At 43.1% G+C, this 11,754-nt stretch overlaps 1 protein-coding gene across 2 annotated transcripts in view; it reads left to right on the forward strand.

Annotated features, from left to right (window-relative positions):
* Positions 1-11,754, forward strand: part of Mertk (MER proto-oncogene, tyrosine kinase) — a 105,651-nt gene that overhangs the window by 57,600 nt on the left and 36,297 nt on the right. For both annotated transcript variants that reach the window (XM_021155563.2, XM_021155562.2), the window contains exons 7-8: positions 3,430-3,613; positions 7,899-8,050. In XM_021155563.2, coding sequence (XP_021011222.1) covers positions 3,430-3,613; positions 7,899-8,050 — 336 coding nt within the window. The remainder of the gene's footprint in view (positions 1-3,429; positions 3,614-7,898; positions 8,051-11,754) is intronic.

Genomic DNA, 11,754 nt, shown 5'->3' on the forward strand with positions numbered 1-11,754 from the left:
CACTTTGTAGACCAGGCTGGCCTTGAACTCAGAAATCCGCCTGCCTCTGCCTCCCGAGTGCTGGGATTAAAGGCGTGCGCCACCACGCCCGGCGGAATTAGTTTTTTGATTAAAGATTTTTTTACCCCAAAATTGCTTTTGGTTGCTTCTGTTTTACCCACTGCTGTTGTCTTTTTTTTTTTTTTTTTTTAATTTTACATATACATGAGGTAGAGAACACCTCTACCCTTATAACCCATTCCAAAACAGTATGTATGCATAAGGGGGAGGGGCTTGGCCAAGAACTAGATTTTTGCTGAGAATCCTTTCCTCTTGCCTTATGTACATAGATTTGGAGGATAGTGTGGAGGAAATTGTGGCATTTGTGGGGAGGGGTAAAGATGAGAAAATAAACATCTTAAGGATATTATAGAAAGGTTTGCTAGATGAGATAGAAGCCATATTTTACTGTATATCCCAGCTTCTCCCAGAATATATGCCAACTGTGCACGCTCCTAAGGTTGTGTTTCTATTGGAGTGGAGAGTGAGAAGGAAAAAGGCCACACTACCAAAGCCAACTCAAAGCAAAAGCAGAGATCTTCATGTCACAAAATAAGACAGAGATTTTTGCTGGGCATGGTAACTGCAAATCCCAGGGTGTCTATAAACCCAGCTACTCGAAGATTGAGATGGGGGGAATGCCAGTTTGCCCACAGCCTGGACTACGTGGTAGGACTCTTAAAATAGAAATACAAAGAGGCTTAGAGGTGTCGGTAGTTCAATGGCCGGACAGTTGCCTAGCATGTGTGCAGGCCTGCAGGTCAGCCCCAGTTCTGGCAAATGAAACCCAATCACAAGGCCTTTAAAAAGAAGAAAGACAATAGTCACACACTAGCCTTGTCACTGTGGCACTCTAAGGGCAGGGGTGGGCTTTGTCAGTGTGGAACACTAAGGGCAGGGGTGGTATGCAAATGAGAATGGCAGCAAACAGACCCTGGCCCCACCTGGGGATCCCTGAAGTCAGCCATGTTTGTAGCTGTGTATTCCTCCCTGAAACAGCCTGGGAATGAGATTGCAGACACAGAACTTAGAAGCCTGAAGAGAAATATCTAAAGTGTACACTTAAGGAACCCCCAGAAGAAAAGGAGCCCCGCAGTTCTCAGGTGACAGTATCTTCCTGCAAGATGGCCTGCACCCCAGAACCTCAGTCCTTCCTACAGTGTGTCTGCTGGGGGAGAGGGGGGCTAACACAATGCCTGAATGTAATTCTGATGAAAACTAGGTATTGCTGGATAAGAATTTTCTGACCGCCTCAGCATCTGGATTCTCTGGAGGAAGACTTTCAAGACCTATTTACTATTTTGGAAGACAACGTAAGCAGGGTTTCCAACTGAAGTATGAAAGATGCCAAGGTGGTGTGATGGCTACTCTTGGTTGTCAATGTGATGACATCTACAATGAAGTAAAACCCAAGCAGCTTAATTAAATCAACTGAAGTGGGAAGACCCACTTTTAATCCAGATCTTTTGAGGTTGGAAGATCCACCTTTAATCTGGGCCACACCTTCTGCTGGCAGCCTGTATAAAGGACATGGAAGACAGAAGTCTTCACTCTGACTGCTGCTCTCGCTAACTGGCAAGCCCATCCGTCCCTTCACTGGCACTGGAGGCTATTTCTTTAGGATTCTTTCAACTGAAGACCAGATGAGACCTCCAGCCTCATAGACTTAGCAACTACTGGACTCTTGGACTTTGCATTGGTAGACAGCCATGGTTGGACTAGCTGGACCACAGCCTGTAAGGCATTGTAAAAAGTCCCTATATGCATATTTATTCTGTCAGCCCTGAATGACAGATGGTTCTAGCAGGAGCAAGGCACAGTGCTGGGAGTTAAAATGTGTTTTAGCTGTCACTCTTTCACATTCTGCAGCTGTGGTCATGCGCACAAGACCTGCACAAGACTGGGCCCATCAACATCCTGTCATGGAGTAGTGAGATGTTCATATGGCGTTACTCCTTCCTGAGAGTGGCTAGGCAGGTGACAATTGTCGTCAAGGAGCAGCTCATGGAAGCTCACTCCTTGAGGATTCCTAGGCAGTTGATGGTTGCTGGGGAAGGAAGAGACTTGTTTTTCTGTAGCATAGCCTCTGGGAGGGTACCCATGGTTCTGTAAATAACCCCTCACCTATCCGATAGACAATCCTAATGATTGCTCACACACACACACACACACACACACACACACAAGGCCATGATGGTGCTGGAGAATGGCTCAGGTGTTAGGAGCATTGTTTACTTTTGCCATGACCTGGGTTGAGGACCCAGCACCCACAGGCTCAAAACTGCCTGAAACTCCAGTTCTAAGGGATCTGGTGCCTTTTTCTGATATCCGCCAACACCAGGCATGTGTATGGTGCACATACATGCATGGCAAGACATTCATAACACATAAAATAAAAATAAATTATATGTACATATATATACCATAACAGTACAAGGGAAACCCAGATGAAGAAGAGGGTAGAAGGAACAAGAGGATGTAATAGGGATCGAATATAATGATACACTTATATGTACACTTATATACATGTCTGAAAATGTTATAATGAAACCCATTATTATGGATAATTAACATGCTAATAAAAAACTTTAAAGGGGAACTGCTGAGATTTCTCGGTGATTAAGAATGCTTTCTGTTCTTACAGAAGGCCTAAATTCGTGTCCCAGCCCCCACATCTGCTAGCTCACAAGCATGGAGATGCTGTGAATCCAACCTAGGCTCTCTGAAAGAGCTCTTCACTCTGAGCCATGTTTCTAACCCCAAGTTGTGAACTTTTAAACTCATGATAAACTGCATAGGAACAGTTAAATCTCAGCAAAGCTCTTGGTGCTGTGTCAGAAGTGTGAAGTGAAACAGATTGTAGTAAAAATACAAGCATGGCACCCCTTATGATAAAGTACTGAAAATATGCTTGAATGATATTTGGTGCCTGCTTTCCGTGTTATCATAAAGCAGCAAACATCAAGAAATCCACCTTCTTAAACTTGATCTGGAAACTATTTAAAGGGCCAGATACTACGAAACAGAAGAATGGATTAAGAACTGAAGTGGATCTGGGAGAAGAGGGGCTTCTTTCTATTCGAGTATGTGTGAATGATAATTATTAATATAGTAATAATATCATTTATCACAGTAACTATTTGTCTGTTGCCTGCTGCAGTGAAACTCCACAGTATAGACATTTTCCTGAAGGCGTCAGTTGTTGCCTGAGCAACATGAGTAACCTGAGTAATGCTGATGGGGAATTTTGTGTGTGTCCTGAATGGAAGCAGGTCCTTCCTGCAGCACAGAGGAAGGGCTACGTGCGGCCAACATCTGCGTGCCCAAGTCTGACTCCCACCATCACCTCCGTGTCTTACTAATACTACTTCACATCTACTCTTCATTCAGGTCAAGGAAGCTGACCAGCTGAGTAATGGCTCAGTCATGGTTTTTAATACCTCTGCTTCGCCACATCTGTATGAGATCCAGCAGCTGCAAGCCCTGGCTAATTACAGCATCGCTGTGTCCTGTCGGAATGAGATTGGCTGGTCTGCAGTAAGCCCTTGGATTCTGGCCAGCACAACAGAAGGAGGTAATTCCTGTGATACACAATGACCAGTTTTCCCAACGACCTGTGATCAGACAAGCCTTTCCCGAATAGCCCGATGTCCTGTGCACTCTGCTTGTTTGGTGCATTTTAGTGAAGTGGCCAGTAAAATAGGAAAGAAAATAGTTCCTTAGAATCTTAAGAGGCTTGAATTAAAAAAAAAAAAAGGACAAAACAAAAAACCTTATCTGTACTATGTATATGTAACATTTTCTTTTACATGGGAAGACAGCGGCACCACTTTTAAAGCCAGTATTATCTTCAACTAACACACAATGCACAAGTTATTATTTGGCAACCCAAGGGGAAAGTCATTTTTTCATTAAATAAAACTAGCCTGACAGTTGTCTAGAGGGTGTCCTAGTTAGGTTGATTGAGACAAGGTCTCCCAACGTAATTTTGGCTGACTTGGAACTTGCTATACAAACCAGGCTGGCTTCCATCTCTTAGAAACCCTGCTGCTTCAGCCAGGGATCAAAAGTGCAAGCCGTGGTTCCTCTGTGGTTTCTGCTACAGGTTCCTGTCCTTGTGTCCCTGGACAGGACTGTGACCTGGAAGTGTAGGGCGAAACAAACCCTTTTCTCTGCCACGTTGCTCGGGCATGGTGTTTATCACAGCAGCAGAAAGAGCTGTGCCGTGTTTTGTTTGTTTGTTTGTTTTGTTTTGTTTTGTTTTGTTTTTTAAAGGGCTGGGGTTGAGTTCTTGCTTTTCCTCTTTCTGTATTACAATGTTCCACCGTTTCCTCTCTTGCTTTGGTGGTGAACCTGATGTTGTTCCTCTGTATGTAAGATGTACTTTGTCCCATTTCTCCCCTTAGCACTGGCTTTGAACAATTTAACTTTGATCTATTTTTCTAATTTTCCTTGTTCTTGAAGTTCATTAGACTTCTTGCCTTTGTGTGTTTAGAGTTTGTATCACATTTGGGAACATTTGGCCTACTGTCTTGCCCTCACAGTACTGGAGACTAAATCTAGGACCTCATGCATATTATATGAACACTCTATCACTGAGTTACACATCTCCATGTCTTGTATGTTTTGGGCCTTTTTACCTTTCCTCTTTTTTAAGGATTCAGCTATGTGCATAACAGACCGTTTGAAGTCCCATAACATAACGATACTCTGCTAATGCCTCCCTTTTTCTCTCCTCACTTTTCCTTTGGAGGCTTTCTAATGTTGTATCTTCTTATTAAGTAATCTTACCTAGTACCTAATCTGCTACTAATCCTAACTAGTCTTTATCCTTCATATTGAGATTCTTGCCTATATGATCATATAGAATACAGTTAGGATAACTTTTTTAATGCGATTGTTTGATGATTCTAACATCTATTCTATCTGTGGTGGTTTCTTAGTATCCTAGTGTGCTGGCTAGCTTGATGCCAATTTGACATAAGCTAAAGTCATCTGAGAGGAGAGAACCTCAATTGAGAACATGCCTCCATAAGATTGGGCTGCATACAAGCCTATAGGGCATTTTCTTAATTGGTGATCGATGGGGAGGGTCCAGACTGTTGGTGGTGGTGCCATCCCTGGCCTGGTGGTCCTGGGTTCTATAGGAAAGTAGGCTAAGCAAGCCAGTAAGCAACATTCCTTCATGGCCTCTACATCAGCTCCTGACTCCAGGTCCTTTTCCTGTTTGAGTTCCTGTCCTGACTTCCTTCAGTGATGGACTATGATATGAAATTGTAAGCCAAATAAACTCTTTCCTGACTTTCTTTTGGTTATGGTGTTTCATCACAGCAATAGTAACCCTAACTAAGATGCCTAGTATGGATAATCCTTCCTGGCTATCACTGGTAGTATTATGGGAATTCTACCTTGTTTGAAGAATTTCCTATAAGTAGCGAGCTTTATTTTAGCACACAGGTGAGCCAGTGAGAAACTATTTCATCTTGTTGGGTATTGCTTTTAAGATTTGTCAGGGGGCTGGCGAGATGGCTCAGTGGGTAAGAGCACCCGACTGCTCTTCCAAAGGTCCAGAGTTCAAATCCCAGCAACCACATGGTGGCTCACAACCNGTGGCTCACAACCATCCGTAACGAGATCTGGCGCCCTCTTCTGGAGTGTCTGAAGACAGCTACAGTGTACTTATATATAATAAATAAATAAATCTTAAAAAAAAAAAAAAAAAAAGATTTGTCAGGTAAGATGCCGGCATTGTTCAAAATAGGGTCAGTTATTAACTACTGTAGAGATGAGATCATTCTGTGTGGTCTGGCCGATGACCTTGAATCATAAGGGTTTCCAGTCTGATTGATGGGAGCTAAGACTGTCTTCAGCCCTTTGGATGCCTGGGCACTGAGGCCTTTGATCCTTTTATACCACTCTTTCCATATCTTCCCTTGGAGCCATCATGGGGACTCTCTTGCCTTGACCTACATTTATCTTTCTTGATCTATTCCCCAGTGTGTGTGTGTGTGTGGCCTGTGCCACAGCATGTGTGTTGAGGTCAGAAGTTCTCTCCTTCCACTTTCTGGGTTTTGAGAGTCAAACTCAGGTCATTGGGCTTGAAGAAAGCAACTTTACCTATTATGTTATGGAGAGCATCCTTATGCCATGAGCTGAACCACCCTCCTGGGCCGAGCACATTCTAGAGTAGCTTCCCAGGAGAGTGAAGACTGCCAGTGCTCCAGTGCCCTGTCTCATCCTTGGTTAGTCATTTTTCTGAATATAGAATGTTAGGTTAGAAAACTTGCACACCTCAAAATACTAGTTATTTCCTAGTTGTTTATTGTTTTGATTGCTGTGGGAGATTTTCTGCATTGTCTGTTTTTTTTTTTTTTTTTTAATTCATTTGTCCTGGTGCTGTGATAGGCTGTGATGGAGGGCGTGTGTCAGGCATCACTGTGGATATCTAGTGGCCTCTTTAATCTAGAAAACCAAGTCCTCACTTGTTTTTCCTTTGGACGTTTTCTGCTTTGCTTGTTTTCTTGAAGTTTGTATGAGACATTTCGGGGACTTCTTTGATTCCTTTCATGATTTGGTTTCTCAAATAGACTTGTATTCTTTATTATTATTATTATTATTATTATTCTAACTTCTTGAGTATTTCCTTCATTTATTTTCCAATTCTCTTATTAAATATCATTTTGCTAAGCATATTTCTAATTTAAAGCCCCTTCCCCCATTGGCTACTTTCTTGTTAGTTTCCTTTTCTTTGCACAGATTAATTAATGTTTTGCTTTGTCTTACTTTTTGTTCACTCAGTGGCTGACGACAACTCCCCACCCCCAACCCACCTTCCAAGTGCTGGGATTAAGGGCATGCGCCACTGCTGCCCAGCAAATAACAGCTGCTTTTATAACATTTGCACTGTGCTGTTTATAAACAATCCAAAGATGACTTAAAACACGTAGGAGGGCGTAGATATCCAAGCACCTGGGAATGCTGGTACCCGTTGGAATCCCCTGGAGATACTGAGGGATGGCTATACAAACACTTCAGACTCGAGGGCTAGTGTCATTACTGCCCTTACTGTCTGGAGCAGTAACCTGCCTCTGGACTGTATAATGCAGCTTCATTCTGAGTGCATCAGCGTTCCCCTTGCCTGCCCATTCCAGACCCACAGAGCTTATCTCCGTCCAGCCTTGTTCACTTCCAACGCCCTAGATATCTACTGGAGGAACTCGTGAGCACCAGCTTCCTCCTTCCCGAATAATAAACACCCCGGGCGTTTATAACTTATCAAAATAGCAAGTGAATCTTGGGGATTTTGCCTCCCAAAACCTGTTCTTGTAAAAAGTTACATGAGATCAGGTATGTAGCTTACTTGGTAGGGTGCTGCCCGCATATGCAAAGCTGTGTTTAACCCTCCAAAACCACATAAAACATGCACACAAACTCCTGTGGTGGCACTGTTCTGTTTTGTTTTTCAAGACAGGGTTTCTCTGTGTAGTTCTGGCTGTCCTGGTACTTGCTCTGTAGACCAAGCTGACATCAAATTCACGGAGATCCTCCTACCTCTTCGGGCTGAGCTATTTTACCTGCTACCCTCTTCCTGTGGAATTTTTTGTTTTCCTCTGAACTATATCCCCAGGTCACACACACCCCTTTTTTTACTTTTTTTTTTTTTTTTTTGGAGGTAGAGTTTCATTAAGTTGCCACCACCTGGCTCTCAATGGTCCCTCATTGCAAAGAGAATAGGAGTTTACCATTAGTCTGGGTCTTTTATAAAATATTTGAAACCCAAACACTCAATAACCAAGAAGAAAATGAAACTGTATGTTATTTTCTTTGTGACTCTTCACCTTTCTCTCTTTCTTTCGTAGCTCCGTCTGTAGCACCTTTAAACATCACTGTGTTTCTGAACGAGTCTAACAATATCCTGGATATCAGATGGACGAAGCCTCCAATTAAGCGGCAGGATGGGGAACTGGTGGGCTACCGGATATCCCACGTGTGGGAGAGCGCAGGGACTTCCGTAAGTCTGCACACTTAGTCGTTTCCTTTTGACTTGCCGATTACATTTTGCTTCAGAAACTTTCATTTTGTGACACTTGTTATGATTGAGCAAGGCAAGGCACCTTTAAATGGCACATAAGCAATGTAGTAGAAATTAGAGATGACTAAAGAAGCTAGAACATTCCATGGGGTCTTTCAAGGGTTTTTCTAAGTACCTCATTTACCTTCCATTAATTTATCAGCAAATAGATACTTAATGAGTATCTGTGGTATCATGTCTTTCTTTAGGGAATTTAGGCTGTTATCGGAAGAGTACTGTGGACTATCCAGTGACTGTAGGTTATGGTCAGGAACTACATCCTAGCAATTTATAGCCTCGTTGAAATTTCTGAAGATTCTTTTCTGAAGAAGATATTCATGGCACATTCTTAGCCTTATAGAGAATGGCACAGTAAGCAACCTCCAGAGGAGATTAAGCAAGCTTCTATTTGTGGAAGGGCCCAGCCCACTGTGGGCAGCACTATCCCTAGGCTGTATGAGAAAACTCCATGAACATAAACCAGTGAACAAATCACTGAGCAGCATCCTCCATGGTTTCTGCTTCAATTCCTCCCTAACTTCCCTCAGTGATGGCTTGTGACCTGGAAGTGGAAACCAAAATAAACCCTTTCCTCTCCTCAAGTTGATCTTGGCCACTGTGTTTATCACAGCAACAGGAATCAGAGCAGAGAAGGCAGAAATGCTGGTGCCATCGATTCTTCTTTACCTTCCTTTACTGTGGCCATGGAAAATATGCCTCTGGTGTTATCATATCCCTCCTCCATCTAACCCTTCTGGTTAGATCCCATGTTTAGCCTCTTTATCGCATGTATCTGGGACATCACAGAAGTTTTTGGCAAGAGAGAGGGATGGGGTAAGCAAGTAAATAGCTACAGCCCTGGACCAAGCTGTCATTTCCAACTTCATGCCACCCAGTGTTTATAAAAATTGCTTTGTTCCAAAAGGACAATTAGGGTTCGTTCTCTTTCTTTTCCTTCCTATAAGAAAACAGGCTATTGGAAACAAAAGAGTAGGTGATGTGATAGAAGAAAAATACTCAGGTTTAGACATCCACATTCTACATCATGTGAATGATAACCAAATATCTTTAGCAATCTGACATGGGAAGCCTCTCATTACCAAGATATTTGTCACACTGTCTCAAAGTTAAGTATCTTTATGCTTGGGCTGAATTAGGGGAGTAGCTGGTTCATACAGGATAGCAGTTCCACAGTGGTAAGTGCTTAGTGTAAGTCAGAAAGGCTTGGTAATGGTCCATTTCAATGGGGATTTAATCTTTCTCTGTTGGCAGAAGATACTAGCAGACCCATTGTGCTCTAAAGCAAACCAGTGTGTTTAAAGAGCTATTCCTTCTGGTTTGGATGAAAGCCTCTTTCCTAAAGGGGACTTCAAGTGAGCTGTGCACTTGAACAGCCCTAGAGAAACCTTTATGAATGACAGTGACCCAAGAGCCTAAGGACTGCCACTCACCCCCCAGCCTCAGCCTCCACTCTCACTGCCCTTTGGACTATTCCTTCCACAGTGAGAACAATATAGGCACAGTTCAGGCTCTGACCTTTCAGTATCTTACCTCCTTGTGGAGGTCAAGTCATCTGGTCATGAGGTCATTTGCATTGCTCCCACTCTGTACTTTGTGCCTTGTGACAATAACAGGCGGAGTTGGTCACGTTACTTTGAGAACATTCTCTGCTGAAATTAAGGTTTTGTCTCCTGATCTGAACCTAGAGGCAAAGAGGGTCCTGAAGAAGGCCTGGACTCCCCATCTTACCCCCACCAGGCTGAAATGATGGTTACAGTGACCTGGCATGTATCACTTCATTTTTAGGACCCTCTTCATCTCATAAGGCCATAGCTGAGGCAGTTCTATTTTCCTCTACACTTCCATACTTTGTACATTATACTTTCATTTGCACTTTTAGCCACTTCTTATGTAAGGCAGGAAATCGGACACTTCTGAAATTTCTGACTGATGCCTGTGATAAATAGGGTTTTGGGTGATTTCAGAACTTTCTTGGAAGAGGTCTCTGGGTGATTTGTTTTAGTGACCATTATATCACTATGTCAAAAAAGTAGGAATTTCATGTTTCTTTATTGGCAGCGACCAGTGACTGCCAACTTTTAGAGTACCCAGACATCTGGGTACTCTAAAAGCTAACCAATGCCTGACCATCCCTTCTGTTTCTGGCATGGGTGAAAGCCACCCTTCTGTCGTGAAGGCCAGTAATGATAGAAATGTTGTGAATGACCCTGGCCCATGGGCCTGCTACACAGGACACCAGCAATGCTCAGCTGTGTGCTGGGTTCCCAGTACCCTTCAGAATCGTGAGCTGTGAGCTGGTGAGATGGCTCAGTGGGTAAGAGCACCCAACTGCTCTTCCGAAGGTCCAGAGTTCAAATTCCAGCAACCACATGGTGGCTCACAACCATCCGCAATGAGATCTGGTTCCCTCTTCTGGTGCATCTGAAGACAGCTACAGTGTACTTAGATATAATAATAAATAAATCTTTTAAAAAAAAAAAAAAAAAAGAATCGTGAGCTGTGCACCGAAAGCAATGCGGGAGGTTAGGCAGAGAACTTCTCATCTGTGCTGCTTGGATATTTCTTTTGCCTCAGTGAGGACGTTTACCTTTTTTTGCCTTATTTTTCTTGATGTCCCTCGCCTTCCAAATCAGAGCTCAAAGTCCAGAACTGAGGCACAAATGCCAGTGTGTTCTTGTTCAAGCTGTAGTCCTGTTCATGCTTTGGACCCAATGTGTGGTACCTGCAACACCATCTAAATCAGCAGGAGAGAATATTCCTCTGAATGGGACAGCCTTTGACAAGTGTAGACTCAAGTTTTCTACCCTATACCATTCTCATAAAATATCAGTGGACCTTCCATGAAAACAAGGGCTATTAAGCAAATAAGATTGTAAAGTATTATATGATGTACCTCTTTCTTAAAGACCTACTGTGTGATCTAGCAAAGCTCAATATTCTAGAGTAAATAAGCCTTGGCCCTGAATTACCCAAACATTAGGCAGGGGCTCATTTTCACATGTGTGGACTTTGTGGAGCTCATTGTTTGGGGAGCATTAGTTCTGATGCTAGCTTAAGCTGTGATTGCTGTGGGTAACGATTTTAGATCAGATGGAAGTCTCAACACAGGTTGTCGTGGTCTTGAAACAATGTGACTAGGCTAGGGTAGAGTGCTTGCCTACCATGTACCAGGACCCAGATTTGATTCCCAGAACTAACTTCCAAACCACACACACCACATACATATACTATGTGGAACCAACTTCTTTTTTTAAAATTTTTTAATTTTAATTTTTTTTAATTAATTAATTTATTTATTTTTGGTTTTTTTCAAGACAGGGTTTCTCTGTGTAGTCCTGGCTGTCCTGGAACTCACTCTGTAGACCAGGCTGGCCTCAAACTCAGAAATTCGCCTGCCTCTACTTCCCAAGTGCTGGGATTACAGGCGTGTGCCACCACGCCCGGCGGAACCAACTTCTTTAACATCACAGGGAAGTTGGAGCACACTTAGCATTCCCTTGGGTGTGGACCTCTGCCTCCTCCTGAGTTCATAGTGGCCATGAGAGCAGCAAGACACGGAGACATGTCTGCATGTTGATGTGACCCCAAATCCCTGACTTCTTCTCCTCCTCCTCCTCCTCCTC

Source organism: Mus caroli, chromosome 2, assembly GCF_900094665.2.
Source record: "Mus caroli chromosome 2, CAROLI_EIJ_v1.1, whole genome shotgun sequence".
NCBI classification, from domain to species: Eukaryota; Metazoa; Chordata; class Mammalia; order Rodentia; family Muridae; genus Mus; species Mus caroli.